Source organism: Entelurus aequoreus, linkage group LG01, assembly GCF_033978785.1.
Source record: "Entelurus aequoreus isolate RoL-2023_Sb linkage group LG01, RoL_Eaeq_v1.1, whole genome shotgun sequence".
Classification (NCBI taxonomy): domain Eukaryota; kingdom Metazoa; phylum Chordata; class Actinopteri; order Syngnathiformes; family Syngnathidae; genus Entelurus; species Entelurus aequoreus.
This window is the reverse complement of record NC_084731.1, coordinates 48,461,951-48,486,761: the sequence shown is the minus strand read 5'-3', so window position 1 is coordinate 48,486,761 and position 24,811 is coordinate 48,461,951. Positions and strand designations below refer to the sequence as shown.

At 41.1% G+C, this 24,811-nt stretch overlaps 1 protein-coding gene across 1 annotated transcript in view; it reads left to right on the top strand.

The window, feature by feature from the left end:
• The window catches only part of eps8l3a (EPS8 signaling adaptor L3a), a 48,157-nt gene that overhangs the window by 20,978 nt on the left and 2,368 nt on the right, over positions 1-24,811 (top strand). The window contains exons 6-18 of the mRNA XM_062053946.1: positions 1,334-1,483; positions 1,567-1,607; positions 1,680-1,765; positions 1,841-1,965; positions 2,068-2,176; positions 2,261-2,334; positions 3,989-4,063; positions 10,220-10,365; positions 12,719-12,872; positions 12,973-13,058; positions 23,411-23,507; positions 23,575-23,682; positions 23,815-23,900. Of these exons, the coding sequence (XP_061909930.1) occupies positions 1,334-1,483; positions 1,567-1,607; positions 1,680-1,765; positions 1,841-1,965; positions 2,068-2,176; positions 2,261-2,334; positions 3,989-4,063; positions 10,220-10,365; positions 12,719-12,872; positions 12,973-13,058; positions 23,411-23,507; positions 23,575-23,682; positions 23,815-23,900 (1,337 nt within the window). The remainder of the gene's footprint in view (positions 1-1,333; positions 1,484-1,566; positions 1,608-1,679; positions 1,766-1,840; positions 1,966-2,067; positions 2,177-2,260; positions 2,335-3,988; positions 4,064-10,219; positions 10,366-12,718; positions 12,873-12,972; positions 13,059-23,410; positions 23,508-23,574; positions 23,683-23,814; positions 23,901-24,811) is intronic.

The window sequence follows — 24,811 nt, the reverse complement described above, 5'->3', positions numbered from 1 at the left end:
TCGAGTCATATCCTTAACTACTTTATTTCGTTCCTTTTTGTCTTGCCCCGCGGCCTCCATTGTCACCAAAAGCACATTCAATTGATCATTGAAAGGCAGCCAATCATCACATTTTGCCCCGCCGCCATCACATTTCTGTTTGTCACACTCCAAGGCCATTGTGTCTATTTCTTCTTCAGAGGGGCCTTTAACCCCTGAAATTTATCGTACAATACGCAGCTAGAGCCTCTAACTCTAACCCGTGCAATTTATCGTACAATACGCAGCTAGAGCCTCTAACTCTAACCCGTGCAATTTATTGTACAATACGCAGGCCTCCAACCTCCATATCATACGAGGGCCTTTAACCCGTTACTCTTTTAGGCGGCGACCAACTACCCAGGGTGAGCCACACCCAACTATTAGTTCACTCATCAATGAAACTGCCCGTCACGGTAATCGAGACACAATGAGGTGAGTTGACCACTTATTTACAATTTTAATGCAATGGCAGGCTCGGCAAAAATGCAATCAATCTATCGAAATCACAACTCTGCGTTTGGGGTACAATATAGTGTTTGGCTTACAGACTTCAGGACAGACTCCTAACGCAGATTTTATCTAAAAAGAAAGGTTCTGCTCACCTTGAATTGGCCAATTGAGTCTGTCCAGAAGATTGCAAGAAGTCATCAATCAACAGCGTGCCATCCCGGACGAGCCCCCAAATTGTTGCGTAGACAGCTCTTCCTCCCAAGGAAGTCAAAGTCTGCTGTCCACTCCCAAGTTGTTTTTTTATGGCAAATAAGCTGATGTTAAATTGAACACCAAAAGCAGTAGTTGGTATTTTGTTGTTTATTGTCAAAGCTTTGGCAATAATGAGACCAGCCTTGCACAAACTATCTCGATGCGTGGCTCTATCCTGTCTGCCTTCTTCTTCCCCTCCCTGTACTCTTCTACCACTTTGTTTTGTCTACCGCTTGCATTCCAGAAGCTCCAAGGCCTCCACACAGTCAACCTTTTACTAAGCAGACAATTTGAAAAAAAAAAATTTGGAAAAGCACTAGCTGTTTTGTAATATGACTACGGAAGTAAAACGTAACACAAAATATGAATATATGGAAAATATCTCGTTCCATCACAATCTACAATGTAAATAGTCATGAAAATAAAGAAAACACATTGAATGAGAAGGTGTGTCCAAATGTTTGGCCTGTACTGTATGTATACTCTAAGTATACTATTGTAGTATTGCAACTTTCCTGCAATAATACGTCTTTATTTCCATAAATATGTATTTTTGTCCTCCAAATATTAGGACTTTTTGTCAACTTTATGTGTTATGTTGAATAAACAGGAGGTGCTGGAGACCATCAATCTGCATGACGTCATGCAGCTGAAGGCCATATTGGACACTTCGGCATCCAACTCGCTGCTGGCGTTGACGGTCAAAACCAGCAGGAAACCCAACACTAGCGTCTACCTGTTCCACTGTGAGGACGTCAGAGTGAGAAGACCCCTTATAGAAAGTTTATTTACTGTTGTGTCGTGAGCACCATAACGACATGTGTTTTCCTTCATGGTTTACAGGCTGACTATGTCCAAAAGGGTCTCTCCCAAGCACGCTTACGGTAGGAACAATAAACTACGTAAACCTTCGGAGTACACTTTGGATCGGAATTGATTTTGATGTTTTTCGACAGCAGTGCGTCACATGAAGGAGTGCACAGAGCAAGTAACGTGGAAACCACAGAAAAAGCCCCGCAGTGGGCGCCGCCTGATTATAATGGTAAAAATGGGACTATTTAGGAGCCGCATTAACAATGACATTATGTGCTTACATGTGGTTTGGTTGCCCGTGTAGATGATAGCGTGTCTGACACTGACTTGGTTACGCCTCAGAAGGATGATTATGAGGAGGAGGGGGTGTCCACCAAAGCAGAACCTTCACATTCTCCACGCCCATACACAGAGTTGGACAGAAATGTGGTATGAAGCACGGGAAAAGATGCAGGATTATCATTTATGGACGAATTTAAACCCTGGAAAACATACACACAAAAAGATAATTAGTGCATTCTTACTCAACAGGACATCCTGAATCGTATCGTTACTGACATTGAGATATTCATGGGGAAAGTGGCTGCAATAGTAAGCAAAAACGGAAAGAAAAAAAATTGGAAAAGAAAAAAAGACAAAGGTAGTCTCTCTTTAAGAATAATTGTTTATAATTGTTGTATACTAAAAATATTAATCAAAACCTGTCCTCTGTGTTGTGTGTCAGTCATGGCTGGTATGCCCCCTGCTGGAGAGTTTGCAGCATGTCTTCATAAGGTCAAATGTGGCTTCAATCTTCTGGTTTGTGTGACTTGTCATTATTCACATTAAAAATACTGTAGGGGTGTCCCGATCCAATATTGATCCAATATGAGCAAAAAAGAAAAACAAGCATCAGATTTTATTGGCTTGTGTCTGAAATCTCTGATACAAGCAAAGCTGCAGCGTGTTTACTTGTGCAAAGCTGGAGAGGCAGTTAACATCTAAATGTCCTCCTATAAGCACAAAAGGTTGTTATTGTTCTTATATTTCAGTCAGGTCATTTACAAAAGGTAAACATGGTCGGCTATCGGCTACTAGGAGCTAGCGGCTACACAACAGCTAAGCACACAAGCTACTGTAGACATATGTAATAAGTGTCCTTAATTGAACAATACTGCAGTCTAAAACAGCATATTTTTCAATATTAACATTTATCAAATAATTATAGTTGCATTTTAATTACACATACAAAGTCTTCAAGGCAGAAGCGTATTAGAAAGTATCCAGTAACAAACGTGTCCGCATCATTCAACTTACTGCGTCATGATCTTAACTTCTGTTTAAATAATTTAAATTGATGAAGCATGGGCTGTATCAGATCAAATCAACATCTGCATCAGCCAATATTAAAGGCCCCAATATCGTTGTCGTATCGGAAGTGTAAAAAGTTGTATCAGGACACCCCTACCGAAGTATTCACAGCGCTTCACTTTTTCCTTTTTTTTTGTTGCAAAACAGACTACACACAATAAACCATAATGACAATGTAAACATATTTTTAAAATTTGTTTGCTAATTTATTAACAATAAAAAAAAATCACATGTACATAAGTATTTACAAACTTTGACTTTGTTGATGCACATTTGGCAGCAATTACAGCCTTAAGTATTTTTTCATACAATGGCAGAAGCTTGGCACACCCATCTTTGGGCAGCTTCACCTGTTTCTCTTTGCAGCATCTCTCAAGCTCCATCAGGTTGGATGGGAAGCGTTGATTTTCATCCAGGATGTCTCTGTACGTTGCTGCATTCATCATAGTCAGGGAGGTGACCAAGACCCTGATGGTCACTCTGAGCTACAGCATCCGGCCTGTATGTTAGAGGGGCCAGACAGAAGTCGTTTCTTCGTAAAAAAAAGTTTGCCAAAATGCACCTTAAAGACTCAGACCATGAGAAGCAACATTTTCTGGTCTGATGAGAAAAAACTTGAACTTTTTGGTGAAATCAGGCACCACTCATCACCAGGCCAATACCAGCACGGTGGTGGCAGCATCATGCAGTAGGGATGTTTTAGCGGCAAGAACTGGGAGGCTCGTCAGGATAGAGAGAAAGATGAATGCAGCAATGTACAGAGACATCCAAGATAAAAATGTTAAAAAACAACGCTTCTCATCCAACCTGATGGAGGTTGAAAGGTGCTGCAAAGAGCAATGGGCAAAACTACATGTGATTATTTTGTTTTTATTATTTAATAAAGGTGAAAAAAAAAAAAAAAAAAAAAAAACATTTTACTTGACATTATGGGGTATTGTCTGTAGAATTTTTAGGACAAAAATGAACTTTTTCCATTTTGGAATAAAGCTGTAACAAAACAAAATGTGGAAAAAGTGAGTGTTTCCGGATGCACTGCACCTAAAACCTTTCTTTTATGTTCCTGCATGTACATTCATTCTCTGTGTCGTCATGTCATCAGGTGGAGCTCAAGGGAAAGATTCGGAATCCAGATGTCTCTGAATTTGTCCACTCCCTATTCTCTGTGTTAGGTTTTGTACGTCACCACAAATCACACCTTGAGCTTTTTTGTTAGTACAAATATGGCAAACTTACAGGCAAAAATGCAACATTTACTGAACCGTACACACCAGAAAGTCTCAGGAAGTCAGCCATTTTGGTCCATCTGTAGGATACACACTTCAGCTAATGTTATGTCTTTAGACGGGTGGAAGGAGACGGCACAACAGCAGAAGTTCAACTCAATATATATATTTGAGAGATTGATGATTACGTAGGGTGTGTATGCTACTATGTGTTTGAATGTGAACTATGTGCTGGGATTAACATATGAAGATACCGTAAGGAGTGTTGTCAAGCGTGTTGAATGAGGGTGTCCAAATCCAGAGGGAAGAGGCAAGGAAGTCCGGTGTCCAAAAGGGGTCGTGGTGCAGGAGAGGGCGTCCAAAGTCCAGGCAGGGTGTCGGTAGATCAGGAGGGCAATCTGGGTCCAGGGGAAAAGGCAGTAGAAGCTCTGTGGAAGAAATGGGAGACGAAGATGATCAGACCAGGACACAAGGAAACAAGCTACGGGAGATAATACTGGTGGGGAGTCAGAGACGTGAAACTTACTGCGAACAGGGCTACGTTCCGTTCCGGTGGGGGTCCTCAGGAGAAGAAAGTGGGGAACTAGCAACTGGTTTAATTTGGGAAACGTGGACCACGGGGTGTCGCTTGACTGAGGGAGGTAGATAAAGTTTAACAGCCACAGGGTTAAATATGGTCTCTAATAATAATAATAATAATGGATTAGATTTTATATCGCGCTTTTCTATTGTTGGATACTCAAAGCGCTCACAGAGAAGTGGGAACCCATCATTCATTCACAACTGGTGGTGGTAAGCTACATTTGTAGCCACAGCTGCCCTGGGGTAGACTGACGGAAGCAAGGCTGCCAGTTTGCGCCTACGGCCCCTCCGACCACCACCTACCATTCATTCATCGTTCATTTCACCGGTGTGAGCGGCACCGGGGGAAAGGGTGAAGTGTCCTGCCCAAGGACACAACGGCAGCGATTTTTTTTTTTGGATGGTAAGAGGCGGGGAGCGAACCTGCAACCCTCAGGTTTCTGGCACGGTTGCCCTACCCACTACGCCACGCCGTCCCATAGTGATGTCTCTATAGTGTATGGGCCTACAAATCGGGGTGCGAGTTTACGAGATGCTACCTCAAGATGAAGATCCTTAGCCCGTAGTAAAACTTGTTGACCCGGAGAGTACGAGGGAGCCGGGATGCGTCGCTGATTAGCACTGCGGCACATCCTTTCAGAAGACTTAAGTAGAGACCCGGGCGGCTTTCCAAATTTGTTGGCATCTTTTGATGTGATTACGGGAAGAGGAAACTGCAGCTTCAATCTCCTGTTGAGGAAACATAGGTGGCTGGTAACCTAAGGAGCACTCAAAAGGTGACAACCCGGTAGCCGAACTCTTCAAGGAATTATAAGCAAATTCAACCCATGGTAGGAACTTGCACCACGAGGATGGTTGTCTGGTGGATATGCAACGTATCATGGTCTCGACACTTTGGTTGGCTCTCTCTGCTTGACCGTTACTTTGAGGGTGGTTACCAGAGGTAAGACTGACCGTGGCCCCAATTCCCTTGCAAAAGTTCTGCCACACCCGAAAGGTGAACTGGGGACCACGGTCCGAGACGATGTCCACTGGAATGCCGTGTTGTCTAACTATGTGGGTTGTGAGAAGATCAGCAGTCTCGGAAGAAGATGGAAGTTTGGGTAGGGGAATGAAGTGTGCTGCTTTAGAAAAAACGGTCAATAATAGTGAGAATAATGGTGTTACCTTGGGAAGGTGGAAAACCAGTGATGAAGTCCAGAGATATGTGTGACCAAGGGCAACTGGGAACTGGAAGTGGAAGCAACAGTCCTGCCGGCGGTCTGTGGGAAGGCTTATTACGGGCACAAGTGCAACAAGCAACAATGAACTCACGGGTACCATTGGTCATGATGGCCACCAGAACCGCCGGCAGATGAAGGATAGGGTACGCTGAAATCCCGGATGGCAGGTGAAAACACTGGAATGTCCGCAGTCCAGAACTCGAGGTCGTAGCTCGCAAGGAACGAAGAGTCTGTTGGGAGGTCCTCCCTTGGGTCCCGGACTTACTCTCAGGGCTTCCTTGACCAGGCCCTCCACTTCCCATGTGACCATGCCAATAATTCTGGAGGAAGGAAGGATAGTTTCCTCCGGGGTGTCGTCAATGGTTTCCTCCGAGAACTGACGGGAGAGGGCGTCAGCCTTGGTATTACGGGATCCCGGCCTGAAAGAGAGAATATAATTGAAGTGACTAAAAAATTGGGACCATCGGGCCTGTCTGTCATTCAGTCTTTTGGCCGACCGGACATGCAGCAGATTGCAGTGGTCCGTGAGGACCTGGAATTGATGCTTTGCTCCCTCTAGCCAATGTCTCCACTCCTTCAATGCCTCGTGTACAGCGAGCAATTCCCGATTACCAGCGTCATAATTGCGTTCAGCAGAGGATAAGCGTCGCGAGAAGAAGGCACATAGATGAACCTTGTTGTCCTGCTTGGAGCGTTGGGAGAGGACTGCCCCTATACCAGAATCGGATGCGTCCACCTCAACGATGAACAGACTGTCCGGGTCTGGATACACAAGAATGGGAGCGGAGACAAAACTCCTTTTGAGGCACCAGAACGCCATTCCTGCTTCTCGGTTCCACTGAAAGGGTACATTGGTAGAGGTAAGTGCATGAAGAGGTGTGGCCAACTTACTTAAGTCCTTAATGAATCGTCTGTAGAATCCGGCAAATCCAAGTAAGCGTTGCAACTCAGTACGAGTTGAGGGTTGAGGCCAGTCCACCACTGCCTTCATTTTTTTGGGATCAGCCTTGATATGTCCTTTTTCAATAATAAATCCCAAGAAATCAACAGAAGAGTGGAACTCACATTTTTCAGCTTTGACAAAAAGGCAGTTCTCCAGTAGGCGTTGTAGGACGAGCCGGACGTGCTGTTGATGCTCTTGAGGGTTCTTGGAGAAGATAAGAATATCATCCAGGTAAACGACAACAAATGGGTCTATCATGTCTCTGAGGATGTCGTTAACGAGGGCTTGAAAAACTGCGGGTGCATTGGTCAGACCAAAAGGCATTACTTTATACTCAAAATGTCCTAGGTGAGTATTGAAGGCAGTCTTCCAGTCATCTCCTTCCCTGATTCGTACCAGATGATAGGCGTTGCGTAAATCCAATTTGGTAAAGATGGTGGCTGGAGTGAGGGGTTCAAAAGATGAATTGAGCAGGCGTAATGGATATTTATTCTTTATTGTTATGCTGTTAAGTTGACGGTAATCGATACATGGCCGGAGGGATACATCCTTCTACTGACGAAAAAAACCCAGCGGCCACTGGTGACTTGGATGGTGTGATTATACCAGAGGCCAGGGACTCTGAGATGTAGTCCCTCATGGCTTTCTTCTCAGGAAGGGAAAGGTTATATAGTCGACTGGATGGAAGGACTGCGTTGGGAACAAGATCAATAGCGCAGTCGTATGGTCTGTGGGGTGGAAGAGATAAGGCTTGGTCCTTACTGAAGACTGTGGCCAGGTCATGATATGTCTCCGGGACACGGGAGAGGTCAATCGGGGGAGAAACCGATCTGGGTCCTTCAGGGTGTACCACAGCAGAATAGAAACAGTTAGCATGACAGTGGTTGCTCCAGGCCAGTATCTTGCCAGTGGACCAGGAAATGTGGGGGTCATGTAAACTCAGCCAGGATCGGCCGAGGACAAGGGGCGCTACCGGGGCGTCCAGAACCCAGAAGCTAATGGTCTCTGTATGGTTACCAGAAAGTGTTAGAAATAAAGGTTTAGTGCGATGTTTAATTGGCCCTAAAGGGTGACCATCTAAGGCCTGGGCAGGTACAAAAGTCTCTAGGGAAATTAACGGAATTCCATTTTCTTTGGCATACCTTAAGTTGAGGAAGCTCTTGTCGGCCCCGGAGTCCACATAGGCCTCCACCGATAGTGTCCTATCCTCCCAAGTCAAGGTAGCAGGGAACAGAATACTCGGGTCTCTCCTGGAAAAAGTTGTGGGGGTTGTGGTATGGCTCTCCAGTATCCCCTTGACTGGTGAGCCTGATCTTTTGGCCGAAAGGGGCAGTTGCGAATATGATGGTCTGCGTTACCACAGTATAGACATAGATGTCGTTGAAACCTCCGTTCTCGTTCTTCAAAGGTAAGTTGAGATCTACCAATCTGCATGGGTTCTGAGGAAGGGCTTGGACACGGATTAACTGTGCCTGTCTGTCTCGGGAAGATCCGGTTGGTAGAACGAGGAGGTCTTGCCATAGCCGTGCTACCGAAGTCGCTCTTCCTTTCTGCTTCTCGTTCCGAAAGTCACTGATCGAACAAGAGGGCTAGTTCAATAAGCTCATGACAAGAAGACGGCCGGTCTCGCATCAATCCATCCTTGATAGTCTCATTAAGACCTCTCCTGTAGGCACTCAGAAGAGCTCTGTCATCCCAACCACTCTCAGCTGCCAAAGTGTGGAACTCCAAGGTGTAGTTAGCCACGGATCGGGGGCCCTGTCTGAGGGAATTAAGCCTAGAGGCAGCATCTCTTCCATCCACAGGATGATCAAAAACAGCCAAAACTTATTTACGAAAAGAGGCATGATTAGAGTTGAAACCCAAAGTCTTGCTAAGGGCGGAAGTGGCCCACTTTAGAGCAGGTCCCAAAAATAGGGAGAACAAAAAGGCTATCTTGGCCCCATCGTTAGCATAGCGAGAGGGCTGGTGTAGAAAAATAAACTCACATTGAGTCAGGAAGCCACAACAAAGTTCAAAATCCCCCTCAAAAATCTTAGGACTGGCTATTTTGGGTTCGCGAAGGGAAGACGGTCCTTCGGTGGCAAATGTCTCAGAAGTGCTTAAAATGGGCGTGGGAGGTGTCTCCTGACCGGGACCGAGTTTGTCTAATCTTGACAGCAGGTTAGCAAACGCGACATCAAGTTTGATCTTCAAGGTGGTAAATCGGGCCTGGTGTTGTCGTAGGACAGACTGGATGGTAGATAGGTCACTAGGAGGGGAAGATCGGACCAAAGTGCCGGGTGGAGACTGTTGCGCCATCTGATTCCATATTGGTCGGAACGTACTCTTATGTCTTTAGACGGGTGAAAGGAGACGGCACAACAGCAGAAGTACAACTCAATATATATACACAGGTATATTTATTGAGAGATTGATGATTACGTAGGGTGTGTATGCTACTATGTGTTTGAATGTGAACTATGTGCTGGGATTAACATATGAAGATACCGTAAGGGGTGTTGTCAAGCATGTTGAATGAGGGCGTCCAAATCCAGAGGGAAAAGGCAAGAAAGTCTGATGTCCAAACGGGGTCGTGGTGCAGGAGAGGGCAAGTCCGGTGTCCAAAAGGGGTCGTGGTGCAGGAGAGGGCGTCCAAAGTCCAGGCAGGGTGTCGGTAGATCAAGAGGGCAATCTGGATCCAGGGGAAAAGGCAGTAGAAGCTGAGACACGGGACTGTGGAAGAAATGGGAGACGAAGATGATCAGACCAGGACACAAGGAAACAAGCTACGGGAGATAATACTGGTGGGAAGTCAGAGACGTTAAGCTTACTGCGAACAGGGCTACGTTCCGACGACGAGTAGTCAGCGGCGAGGCTCTTTATCCTGTCGTCTGTAATCACTGCCAGCTGTGCTGATTGAAGATTGCCGTGTGGGGCGTGTCCAGATGCGCTCACAGTGGAGCCGCTGAGTGCTCCCGCAGAAGAGGGAGAAACAGGCTGCGTGTGCGCCGTAACAGCTAAATTGTCTTTTTCTTTTTCATTTGTCCAACTGGAACCAAATTTCAACCGCCTCTCCGAGATAAATAGTCGATGCTAACTTCTGAGGCATTTCCATTTTGTTCTTAGCATGGTGGCAACGTTTATCTTGCCACAAAAAACCAAACCCACAATAACTAAGAAACATTTGATGTGTGATGAAAGTCCCATGTGATTTTCCTTAATTAGTCGCATGCTGGATAAAAGCAATTCACATCAGAACTATATGATTTTAATGAACACTTTTGTAAGTGCCATGATCTTTCAGCAATGTTAAAAACAAAGAAATAATTACCTAAAATTGGAGGGTTTTGTTATATTGTATCCTATTCCATCCTCAGCTTGTGCGTCACTGCTCTGAGGAGCTGCCTCCAAGCATTGTAGCTCCTCTGCTGACTCCTCAGTGTATCTGTCTCATGAGCGAGGAGGCCACTGCAGGGGAGGACCAGCTGTGGCAGTCTTTGGGGGACGCCTGGAACATCCCCAGGTGGGACACTCTGCACTCGCTTCTACCACATCACCAACAGAACTAATCATTTTAAATATATGATCAGGAGAATATCAAAGACATTTTTGGGGCATGTTTACTTAAAATTATTAGTATTTCTTCCTGGTATTCCGACAATATTCCCATAAGGTTACTACTTTATTTATTTTAAAGCTTTAGCCTTGTTCTTATATGGTTAAAAAAAAATGTTTTAAATACAACTTTTTCATAATATTTCTCTAGACACTGCGACTTCCTGTAATATTCTGCTTTTATTCTGATAAAATTACAATGTTTCATTTTTTTGTAATTTTACACCTTTACTCAATTTTTTTCTTGAAAAATATGGCTTTGTTGCTCAGATGGTGCTACGGATTGCCGCCCCGGTACTTTTTTTTGTTTCTTGTATTGAACAAAGTGAACACAGTCTAACAAGTCAAATTCCTTGTGTATCAAACATACTTGGCCGCCCATAAACGTGTCATAAACCAGCAATAAATAAAACGTTTTAAAAACTTTTTTATTGGTATTTTATTTTTTATGGCCTTCTTGTCAAAAATTACTTTTTTTAATGGGAAAATGCATAATATCCAACTCTGAAAAAAATAATTTGCATAGTGGAATATTTGAGGCTGCGTAATTATAGCCTTAAATATATCAATGTTCATGACAACATTGATTTTAATACAGTAGGCAGGGTACACTCTGGACAAGTCGCCACCTCATCGCACGGCCAACACAGATAGACAACATTCACACTCACATTCACACACTAGGGCCAATTTAGTGTTGCCAATCAACCTATCCCCAGGTGCATGAGTGCAACTGGAATAGGTTCCCTCACCCCCGGGAACTCGAGAGGGACAAGCTGTAGAAAATGGATCTCTATGTATGTATGTATGTATGTATGTGTATATATATATATATATATATATATATATATATATATATATATATATATATATATATATATATATATATATATATATATATATATATATATATATATATATATACACATATAATGGGCATTCTACCGAATTAAAGCAAAGTGCTGTCCCTTAACCAAAGTATTCAAACATGCATGTTTACTTACTTTATATTATGATTTGTTTAAACCCAGGGCATTAATTAAGATAGTGATAAGATAAATGAATACAAAATTATATTTTATAGGGTACTTTCTATTAAGAAGTAGCTGTTCCAAATCGTGACACAATGAAATGGTGTAATTCAAAATATAATTATGATTAGGTTTAAACAGGTTAAAAGACGTAGATTTATTGTAGGTTTAATTTTTTAATTAAAAATACTGCGCTCAAAAAACCATGTCCCTAGTTTTTGTCATTACCGAAACAAGAGTTTTAGAGACCTGGCTGATTCTAAATTTAGGCCACACCCCTACATTTTTGACCAGTGAATACTGAGACAAACATTCCCAAATATCCTGAAAATACAAAATACAAGTTGACCGTTCTTTTTACAGAAATGTGTAATCCAGATATTGTACTATATACAAGGACAATATATATACAGTAAATATATATGTATGTATATATATATATATATATGCATCTCAGCTGCATTCGGGCGGTAGGCGGGGTACACCCTGGTTTTTATGGAAAAAAATAAAACACAATTACAGTCTGTTAAAAAAAACAGCAATTATAATGGAAGTCAATGGTGCCGAAAGAGTTCTTAAGAGAAACAGTGTATACTTTGCTTATATCCTATTCTAACAACAATGAAATTAAAAAAACAATGCAGTTTTGTAAAAAAAGGCTATAATAATAATAATAATAATAATAATAATAATGGATTAGATTTATATAGCGCTTTTCTAGACATTCAAAGCGCTTCACAGAGAAGTGAGAACCCATCATTCATTCACACCTGGTGGTGGTAAGCTACTTTCATAGCCACAGCTGCCCTGGGGTAGACTGACGGAAGCGTGGCTGCCTGTTTGCGCCTTTGGCCCCTCCGACCACCACCTATCATTCATCGTTCATTCACCAGTGTGAGCGGCACCGGGGGCAAGGGTGAAGTGTCCTGCCCAAGGACACAACGGCAGCGATTTGGATGTCAAGATATAGCATTTTCGACACTCCTTCTCAGAGATAGTTATGAAAAGAATACAATCTGTATAGTATGATGCAGTGTGTTTACTACAACCATAATAATAAACATATATGATTACCATTCTCACTCTCTTGTCAATCAAAACTGAGCATTATTATCATTGTAAAGAAAACATTTCTGATACAGTTTTTGTATGATTTGGACTGCATTTAAAGGTTCAGGTGTTCCTTATGTTGCTGTGTGTATTGAAGTGTCTTACTTTGACTTTGAGCAGTACCAAATGGCCCGAGGATGATGAGGACATCCCAACATACACTCTTGAGTTCTTTGACGGCTGGCAGCCTCCTGAGCTGAGCGAGGAACCTGCGCCTTCTGCTGCCGGCCCAGCAGTGAGGGCACAGGAGGTTCGTCAGGCCCCATCCACCCAGGTAAATCCTCATGGGCACCCGTCTTCGTTGGCGATTTCAATTGTTTCTGAAAATAACAAGGACAAAATACAGACTAAACAGACATTGCTTCTCTGGTTAGAAGACCACCAAGAAGACAGAACCCGCCAAAAAGACAGCACCGCCTCCTGCACCAGCAACAATACATGCAGCAAGGATACATGCAAGGTAAAATCGTTTTTTTTACAGCTCTCCCATACTAGGTTTTAGGTCTGGTGAATTCAATGTTGACAACTCCGCCCTCAGGGCCAGTAACACTTTACAATTCCGAAGCATTTCAGTTTTCATCTTTTTTCTCGTGTGGGAAAGTTTAGTCTCACCACAAAAAAATCTCAACCAAACGTGTATGTGATAAAGTGTCACCCTGAAGTGACGCTTAAGCCCTATTACGCAAAACCAACTTTTCTTACTTATTGGCACCTGCTTATGTGTATTTGGGATTGGCACAAGTCTCAAAAATTTGAATTCATACCGTAGAGGCATTGCGGAAATATTTATAAAACGATCCTGCCTTCCTTGATACTTCCTCCAAACTGTCCGTCCGGACGGATAAAGACTGTTTATTCCGTATTTTGCGGACTATAAGGCGCACTTAAAATCCTTTCATTTTCTCAAAAATTGACAGTGCGCTTATAACCCAGTGCGCCTAATGTACGGAATAATTCTGGTTGTGCTTACCGACTTCGAAGCAATTTTATTTGGTACATGGTGTAATGATAAGTGTGACCAGTAGCAGTCACACATAAGAGATATGTGTAGACTGCAATATGACAACACCAAAACTTTAAATGTTCCATTGAAAATAAAGAACATTACACACGGCACTCAAAAAGTTTTAGTACGACTTCGAAGCTGCACCACTTGATGGGTTGTCGGCCCATTACGGCTACCGTAGTCAGAGATACAAGTATTACTATGGTGTGTGTGTAAGGACCGCAAAATGGCACCCATTAGCAGACATTATCTGGCGTTTTGTTTCACAATATTATGCAAAACCAACTTTTATTACCTTTTGGTACCTGCTGATTGTCAAGACTAGGACTATGGTGTGGTATTTTTTCCCGTGGTGCAAAGCGACTGTACCGGACACGACGTGAAGGCAGTGACGTGCGGTGAGGTTCATGACTGGTGAGGCACTGACTTCATCACAGTCAGATTTACAAACATATGAACCCTAAAGAGTATCTTATTCACCATGTGATTGGCAGCAGTTAACGGGTTATGTTTAAAAGCTCATACCAGCATTCTTTACACATACAAACTGTAGCACACAAAAAAGCACATTTAATTAAAAAAAACATTATTATGGTCTTACCTTTCTTGCTGGACATCCACACAGCCAGCCTTTGCGTGTGTACCACGCCGTTTGAAAAGAACGGGTCTTCTGGCCCGAAGTCTGAAGCAAACCTTTTAGCTCCGGCGTTGGCCTACCTTTAATTATTACCTCCTGCTTCGATTGAAAGTCCAGTTTAGAAAACTGTTTTATTTTACATATGTAATCCTCCATGTTTTTAATAAAAGTTCAGGCGAGGGGAAAAAATAAACGATCGCTGCACTTGACTTGCTAACTGTTGCTTGTTCTCACTTCTTCTGCGGCCGAGGAATGCTCTCTGGGATCACTACAGCCCTCTACCACCAGGAGGCCGGATTACTGCCAGCCTCAGCCAGTGCGTTTTTTGCAGCCGTTTTATGATTGCCCAGCACAAGAAATACGTGACACACATACAGTTGTTGACAAAATACACTGTACATTATATACCTCAGCTAACTAAACTATGCCATAGTTTAGTTAGCTGATATAATTCATATAGCAATACGGTCTCACTGCACAGCAGGCCAGCAGTTAGCCGAGTCATTGCGCACAATCCATGTTGAGGCACAAATCAGTGACGTGCCTCAACTGGCTGGTGACTCACCGCAAGTATTTGAATGGCAAATGTGAAAATTCAGCGATTTTGAATAAAAATAATCTAAAACTGGTGAAGTTAAATGGAAAATAACTTTAGTATAATCACTGGATACATATAACAATTTAATTATTATTTTTTTCTTTTTACATTTTTTTTCTTTCCATTATGGCACATGAGGCCCCGCCTCACCTGCCTCTACTGACTGCACATCACTGTGTGAAGATAATGACCTCATTTAATTTTACTATTAAAAAAAAGAACAAACTAAAGGCGCGCACAAGGCGGAAATACAAAACTTGGCTATGAAAACAAAAAACTAGCACAAAGGCAGAACTATGGACAAAAAAACGAAAACACTTACTGTGACAAGGAACGAGCATGAAAAAGAGCAGCATGAACTATGGCCTGGTCAGATTAGCAGGGGTATCTGGAGTGCAGAGCATGAATGTGATGTCACCAGGCTGACTGCCTGGAAACTACAGGGTTAAATAGTGGTGACGTGATTAACAACAGGTGCGTGAGTCCAAATTAATCAGGTGCGTGACATGAGGACAGGTGAAAACTAATGGGTTGTCATGGAAACAAAACAGAGAGTGAAAAAAACAGGAACTGACAAAATCCAAAAACCAAACAGAACATAGCCAAACTAAACATGATCACCAAGACATGACACTGATGTGTATTTGAGATCTGTATAAGTCCTGAAAATTTGCGCACATCCGCCACTGTAGTCCGTGCCGATGCCGAGTCGATAAGCTTCTCCTTTTCTTTATCTTCTTGTTATGGGGCATTCATCTTCCACTGTTGCCATTTCTAATATAAAGTAGCGCAAAGTTTTAAGTTATATCTCGCCATGAAAGCGCTAAAAACTACCAGTGTAGTGAGTTTACATAATTCACCCAAGGAACATTAGTTATTAGAGAGTTCCGGTCGGACAGTTTTTCACGGGACACATTTCCGGCGTTGTTGCACTAGTGAGCCACGAATGAGGAGATGCTGCTCCATTATTGATTTAAGTAAAGTCTGAATGTCATTAAAACAGTTAGCTCCATCTTTTGACACTTCTTCCACTCCCGTCTTTGCACGCTACACCGCTACAACAAAGATGACGGGGAGAAGACGCTGTCAAAGGTGAGCCACGTAAATAAGACCGCCCACAAAACGGCGCATCCTGAAGCGACTGTCAGTAAGCAACTTAAAGAAGATCTGTAAAATGTAATCTATGCAACATTTTGACCAAAGAACCACCATTACATGTTATGTAGACCACAAGGAAGTGTTTTCCATTTAGAAAAAAAAATAAAAATAAAATCCTCCTTTAATGCCCTATAATCTGGTGCGCCTTTGTATGAAAAAAGACCTGAAAAACCCGCTCATTGGCATTGCGCTTTATAATCCGGTGCACACTATGGTCCATAAATACGGTAAATTGAACCTTAGCTAGCGTATCATTCCAAATTTGCAGGCGGGCCTTCTTTTTTTTTCTCTATGCCCACATCGTCTCCTCATTGGTGAGTCGCTGGTCTGGCTATATCATCCGAGATGTTGTATTGTGGTGACAGTAAAGTAAAAATGATGTCTGGTGGCAATCAGCAGTGTCTATATTCCATACAGTCTGAGCAAAAAAACAACAAAAAGAACAACTATTAAACAAGGCAGGGACGAAAGTCCAGTCATGGTAAGGAGGGCTTCATTTGCATCTAACAACCAAAATGTGGCTTAAAGAAAGGTCTTTACAGCAAAATATATGCAACATTTTGACCAAAGAACCATCATTACATGTTATATAGACCTGAATGAAGTGTTTTAAAAAAATAAGGGGAAACAAATCGTATGATCCCTTTAAGTCACTTCATATGAGTCACATAGCCAACTAGTGGCAATAGAAAATGTCTAAAACTATATGACAGTCGAGTTGAGTTTGAGTTTATTTCGAACATGCAAGCATACAACATAATACATCACAATTTCCAGTTTCTCTTTTCAACATGTTCGAAAAGGAGTAGGAAGAAGCAGAGCTTATTTAATCCTACCCCTTTTCTTTACATAACAGTTGCTAAAACTTTTTGTTCACTTCCTGTTCTTAATTTATTCACAATAAACTCCATAAGTAATCACAATAAAAATAAATAAATAAATAATAGTAAGAATTTAATAATAATAATTGGTGAAGTAAGTCATATTTCATATGATGAGATAAGTAAGATTACTTTAAGAATGATTGAATGAATGGATGAAATAAATTGAGAATGTTTGTCATGGTTCTTCTTCTTTGTACTTTGTAAACACTTTAAGTTTGAAGACTTTCTTGAAGTGGATCATATTAGTACATTGTTTGATTGCTTTGCTTAATCCATTCCATAATTTAATTCCACATACTGATATACTGAAGGTCTTAAGTGTTGTACGTGCAAACAAATGTTTTAAGTTACGTTTTTCTCTAAGATTATATTTCTCCTCTTTTTTTGAGAAGAATTGTTGTATATTCTTGGGTAGCAGGTTATAGTTTGCTTTGTGCATAATTTTAGCTGTTTGCAAATTCACTATGTCGTGGAATTTCAGTATTTTTGATTCAATAAATAAAGGGTTTGTATGTTCTCTATATCCAACATTATGTATTATTCTAACTGATCTTTTTTGTAACACCGTTAATGAATGAAGTGTACTTTTGTAATTATTTCCCCATATTTCTACACAGTAGCTCAGATATGGTAACACTAGTGAGCAGTATAGAATATGAAGGGATTTTTGGTCTAGAACATGTTTTGCTTTATTCATTATTGACGTGTTTCTTGCAACTTTATGTTGTATATTTTTTACGTGAGATTTCCAGTTCAATTTATCATCAATCATTATACCTAGAAATTTGGTTTCGTTTACTCTTTCAATTTCTATTCCGTCTATTTGTATTTGTGTTTGACTTTCTCTTCTACTATTACCAAATAGCATTATTTTAGTTTTACTAAGATTCAACGATAGTCTGTTTTTGTCAAACCATCTTTTTAATTTGTTAATTTCTTCTGTTATTATTTGTATTATCTCCTGTGTGTTCTCTCCTGAACAAAACGCTGTTGTATCATCCGCAAATAATACTAACTTTAAATCTTTTGTAACTTTACAAATGTCATTTATATAGAGATTGAATAATTTAGGTCCTAGTATTGATCCCTGAGGTACACCACAGGATATATTTAGCGTTGTAGACGTGTGTTCGCCTAGCTTCACGTATTGTTTCCTGTTCGTTAGATAACTTTTTATCCAGTTTAAGACTAACCCTCTGATGCCATATCGTTCTAGTTTTTTTGATTAAAATATTGTGATTGTGTCAAATGCTTTAGTTAGATCCATAAAAACTGCTGCCGCACATTTTTTACTATCTATTGCATTGGTAATTTCTTCTGTAATTTCAATTAAAGCCATTGAAGTTGAAACATTAGTTCTGTATCCATATTGGTTCTCTTCGAGTATTCTATTTTTATTTATGAAACTTTCTAATCTGTTATTGAACAGTTTTTCAATGATTTTAGAAAATTGTGGAAGTAGAGAAACAGGTCTATAATTTGTAAATTGATGTTTGTCTCCAGTCTTATAAATTGGTGCAACTTTAGCTTGTTTGGAAATGTACCTGTTTGAAATGATAGGTTACTAATATACATTAATGGTCCTGAGATCTGTTCAATAACCTTTTTTATCGTTTCCATATCAATTCCGTTACAATCAGTTGAAGTCTTAGATTTACATTTTTTCACGATTGTAACTATTTCCTCCTGTGTCACATTACTGAGGAACATGGAGTTGGGATTTCGCTCTATGGTATCATTATAGTCCTCAATTGGAACTGGGTCTGGAATCCTTTCTTCCAATTTTGGTCCAATATTTACAAAATAATTATTGAAGCTTTCAACTACTTCTTTTATGTTGTCATTTTTTTTATTTTCATCTAAGAAGTATTGAGGGTAGTCCCTCTTAGTTCCATTTTTAATAATGCTATTGAGGATGCCCCATGTTGCTCTCATATTATTTTTGTTCCTGTCCAATAATTCACTGTAATATTCTTTTCTACATGATCGTAGTATGTCTGTTAACTTGTTTTTATACTTTTTGTACTTAATTTCTGCCTCTATAGTTTTTTGTGCTATAAATGTTCTATATAGTGTATTCTTCTTCTTACAAGCATTTTTTAATCCTTTTGTCATCCATGGTTGATTATTCTTTCTCTGCTTGTTACTGAGTTGTATCCATGGACAATGTTTGTCATAAAGTATTATGAACTTGTTTAAGAAATGTTCATATGCTTCATCAACCTCTTTTTCATTATACACATTGTCCCAATCTTGCTTTTGTAGTTCAATTTTGAAGGCAGTCATCCTCTTCTCTGTGCACAGTCTTCGAAATGTCCTTTTGTCTTCCATGTTCTTCTTGTAGTTTCCATCATATATTGTAAAAACTGGCAGATGATCACTAACGTCGCTTATAAGTAGACCACTTGTAGTGTTATTATCAAAATCATTGGTAAAAATATTATCAATAAGCGTGGCACAGTGTGCTGTGATTCTGCTTGGCTTTGTGATTTTAGGATATAGACTGATGCTGTACATTGTATCAATGAAGTCATCAATAGACTTTTGCTTGTTGGGGTTCAATAAGTCAATATTAAAGTCACCACATAAGAACATTATTCTTTGACCATTGTCCATGTAAGTTGCCTTGATCCATTCTTCAAATGTTTCTATACTTGACTTAGGTGATCTATATATACAACTGATGAATATGTTTTTGCTTTTTTCCTGACATATTTCAATGGTTATACATTCTAAGATATTATCTATGGCAAATGACATGTTTTTTACCACTTTGTAGTTCAGGTTCTTCATCACGTACACAGCTACTCCTCCTCCATTTTTGTTGGTTCTGTTGATGTAGTTTAGTTCATATCCCTCCAGATCAAAATCTATTCCTTTTTTATCATCAATCCATGTTTCTGAGACAGCAATCACTTTGAAGGGTTCGTTGATGTGTTCCAAAAAGTTCTTAATGTTGTTGTAATTTGCATACAAGCTTCTACTATTAAAATGAATAATTGACAATTTGTTATCACATTCAATGTTGCTATTATATTGATCATCTGTATAATAAAAACAACTATTACTGATTTGGGAGAAAAAATTTGTATCTGGATCTATATCATTTTCCAAATCCTGGTTTTTGTGATCTTTGTTGCAGAAATTTTTTAGTTCCATATTTTCTTGTTCAACAAACTTTGATGTTGTTTCAATAATCTCTATAAGTGTAGGTGGATGCAATCCTGAATGTAGGTCCTCTTGTTTAGTCGTCCCTTGGAACATAGTAGTGCCGATGCTGAATTTAGGTGCTTGTTTTCTTTCAGAGTCCATTATCATCGTTGTTGTGGTAGCTGTGTAAACTTTAAAAATTGTCCAGGTCCTTGATGTCATGGACAACAATTACTCTTGCTTCTGGACTTCCATTCAGCTTGATGTAGATGTAGATTTTACAGTTGGTGCTCCAAGTTCCCTGGATTTTTCCCTGCCTTCTCAAGTCGCGTGCTTTCTTGGCGATTCCAGCATTGCGTTTTGTGAGATGCTCATTCATGTACACATTTGTTCCCTTCAGCTTCTTTCCCTGTTTCAGCAATGCCATTTTAGATTTTCTGTTTACGAGTTTCACGAGCACGACTGGAGTGGCGTTGTTGTTTCTTCCGTTCAGTGGGATGCATGTTTCGATGGTATTAATGTCAATTTCAATTTCTTTTGATTGCAGAAAGTTGACCACTTGCTGTTCTGCTGAGACCATATCCATTTCATCTGGTTCACCTTCATTATTCACAGCTTTCGCATAGGATCTAGGTTTAATTCGGTGCCCTGTCACGATGATATCATTCATTCGTTTATCCTGATCCATTTCATCTATGATGTTCCTCAGCATGTTGTTGTCTTCTTGAAGGATCTTCATTTGTTTGCTCATTTCAGTGGCTTCTTTATTTCTGGAGTTGTTCTCTTTTTTCATTTCTTTCATTTCTTCTTTCATTTCTTTCATATCCTCTTTCCATCCATCCATCAATTCTTCCAATTTTTCTAACATTTCTTCTTTAAATTCCTGGAGTATTTTTTGTAGTATCCCTTCTTGAATCCCATCATGTCCTGTGCCCAGCTTCAAATCAGTCTTTCCAGTCAATCCTTTAACTTTTGGCATCGCGGCAGTCACTGACGTCAGCGCCTCTTATGTCTTAAGGGCAGTTACTTCTTTAGCGACTTGCGGCACTTTTAACTTGTTTTTTCAACAATTTCGTACCTTGCGCCGTTCAGAGATCAATTTGAGGTGTCAGCCTGTCAACTTATATCACTCTGCGACGTCAAGATCACTTTAAAACAGCTGTAAACTCGCCGTAACTTTTGGTTGCTAGGCAACCGCTTTGAACTGCGGGAGGCGCCTTTGGCTTGAGGCTAACGGCTCTTCCACTCGCCTTATTTCAGCGTATCAGTGCCTCTCAACTGACCAAAATCAGATCGAAGATGCCAGGTGACTCTCCTGTGGCTGTGATCGCAAATCAGTGGTCAAATCAGTGGTCAAAATCTTCAGACTTAACAAAAACTCCGGTAGCAGAAGCGGAGCTTTTTTCTTTGCGTCCTTTCTCATTGACAGGAAGTGACAGTGATATAACTAAATTGTTATGGGGGCCACATTTCCAGAAAGCTATGGAACAGACTTCTCCCTTCACTCTTAGCCTTATTTTCTATATCCCGGAGAATGTGCGTCTTCTACAGTAGACTTTTGATTTTGATCTATTTATTAATTAAGGTTGAAATGTCAATAAAAGGATTTCTCAATGTGTTTACAGTGGTCCAAGTTCCTCTATACAACAGGAGCACTCTAGTGTTTTTAGGAATTTGCTGTCTCCCAAGTTTTGAACTGAACTCGTGGACCTGTATGGTGTCCTTCCTGAGCAGGATTTGGGCCCCCCAAGTGGTAAAAATCTATAAGTTACATGACTTTAAACCAGGGTTGTCAAACTCAATCACAAAGGGGAGCACAATTCAAAGCAGGATTCATTGACAATATTTTTTATACACACAAAAACATCAGAATCCAGCAGAGTTAGCAAGTCTGAGCAGGGCTTTGAAGTGAATTAATTAACTCATATTATGTCTACATATGGTGAATGTTTATATTCAACTTGGAGAAAGCAAACCACCAGGTTTAAGTAAATAATGGTGGAGCCCATTATAAAATTAAGGAGCCTTAGATAGACATTCGCATCTGGACTGGAATTAGCTCTCTCATGAGAAGAAGCAATAAAACCAGGCTTCGGAATGCAAAGGTTATAGCTCTATCCTGGAGGAGAGATGCCATGCGTATCTTAACGTCAACCTACAAGTTATGGTATACATCTGTTGTCTTCCCAGTCACTTACACACAAACATCTCCTTACATGGTCAGGTTGTACTATCCTGAATTAACACACACACATAGACAGAGAAAAAGGAATATAAGACTGTGGTTCGGCTCTGTACAGTCCAGGTAGAGAATGAGACTCTGTTCCAGGTCGAGGAGTTTTAAGTATCTCGGGGTCTTGTTCACGAGTGAGGGAAAGATGGAGAAGGAAGTCAGCCAGAGAATCGGAGCAGCTGGGGCAGTATTGCAGTCTCTCTGCCGCACTGTTGTGACGAAACACCCTTCTGGCTCAGCTCTCGGTCTACCGAGCTATCTACATTCCTACTCTCACCTATGGTCATGAAGTGTGGGTCATGACCGAAAGAATAAGATCGCAGATACAAGCGGCCGAAATTAGTTTCCTCAGAAGGGTGGCTGGCATCTCCCTCAGAGATAGGGTGAGAAGTTCAGTCACCCGAGAGAGACTCGGAGTAGAGCCGCTGCTCCTTCGCTTGGAAAGGAGCCAGCTTAGATGGTTCGGGCATCTCGTGCGGATGCCTCACGAGCTTCTCCCTAGGGAGGTCCTCGTTGCACGTCCCACTGGGAGGAGACCCCGCGGCAGGCCAAGGACCAGATGGGGGTATTACATCTCCTCTCTGGCCTGGGAACGCTTCGGGATTCCCCAGGAGGAAGTTGCTTATGTTGCTCTGGATAGGGAAGTCTGGGGGTCTCTGCTGGAGCTGTTGTCCCCGCGACCCGATTCCGGATAAGCGGTTGAAGATGGATGGCTGGATGGATGGATGGTTCGGCTCCTCCAAGTTAGGAGTCCTTCATTTTTGACCTGAGCTCCTCCGGGTACTGGAGACCTGTATAATGACGCCCGCTTGTAATAAAGCAACTTTTTGTTCAGCAAAGCGTCTCCTACATCTCTTTTGATCCAACCGCACTGCCGTGTTGCAACAAGACTAGAAATACACATCAGCTTCCCAGCAAGCATTGTTGTCGTTAAAATTATCACTTTCACGGGCTTGATAAATGACCTTCTCTGTGCTTTAAACAGTCAAGCTTCTGCCGTCAAGCAGATAAGTGGCCTAACTCTGTTTTACATACTCAGATCTAATTTGGAGTCCGAATCATTAAAATCTTATATATTTGTCCACTGCACAGGCGGACTTTCTTCCCTCGTTACTGAGTGTAGCTAAATTTGAGTCTTTTTTACAGGCCGCGTGAGAAGAAGCTGCGGCGCATGCGAGTTATGCGGGACTTCGCCTCCAGGAACCCCAGAGAGCTTACCATCACAAATGGCGAAGTCGTGGAGGTGATCAGTCGTAGTACAATAACAACAGCAATGATATGATATTCAGTATGCTTTGTCCTTTTAACAGCTGCTGGACGTATCCAAGCTGTGGTGGAAAGTGAGGAACAGCAGAGGAGAGGAAGGATTTGTCCCCAACAATGTCCTGACGGATGATGTAGATCAAGTTGATGACATGGTGACGACTCAGCAAATAGAAAACTCAGTATCTTTGCAGAATGTCTTGCTGACATATGGAAGTCAACTCTTTAGCTTGTTTTCAACTTTCCATCTCCTGGCTGAGACTTAACACTCTCTTTTCCCTTCTCAGCCAACTGGAAGCTCTCCTGTCTTAAGCAAGAAATCCAAACCAGCAGAGGTGAAAGCCTGGCTTGAACACCTGGGCTTCACTAAGATGTGAGCACTACACATCTAATTTGTCACTTTCTGCAAACAGCAGTGTGACCTCTGAGAAGATCATGGTTGATTACTGTGTGAGGAGAATGTTGCCTTTGTTAGTCACACAACGTTTTTTAAAATACAAATGTTTTTGTTTGTCTAGCCCAGGCTAGAAACACTAATACAAACCTTACAATAATGTCAGATTGAATGCTAAAAACGTCATAACAGACCGCCTAAAAAAACGGAATGGAATTTTAAATGTTTTTACTGAATGAGACACCCAGAATGTACATGAAAATAAAGAATGTGGCATTTATTTACAATATTAACAATGAACGATAAAACACCGAATATTGACAACATATGAAAGTCACAGCCCCTCTCGATCGAGATATTTTAAAATCAAGCGAAACTCAACCAAAATGCAAAAAACACAGCAAAATATGAACGCGAAAGGCAAAAAATAAACCCATTTACAATCTGATATATCACTAAGCCAGACCTGGGCATTGTGCGGCCCGCGGGCCGCATCCGGCCCTTTGTACGTCCCTGTCCGGCCCGCGTGAGGCCAATTATAAATTACAAAATAAATTTTAAAAAGCATCTATTTCGAGTGTGCAATACAACGGTGCTGCTTTTGTTTTGAAAAGCGTTATTTGTATTACTTCCGTGTGGACGTATGCTCGTGCGCGCAGCTGCAATCTCAAATTACAAAATAAATTTAAAAAAACATCTTTGTCGTGCGTGCAATACAACTGTGCTGCTTTTATTTTGAAAAGTGTTATATGTGCGTATGTCCTGTGAGGGAAGGCGCACAGCGACTAAAAAGAGAAAAGTTGATGACGAATGGCGTGTTTTCAACAAGACAAGTAAAGGTAAAGCCGTATGCTTATTTGTGGTACACACGTTGCTGTGTTTAAAGAATA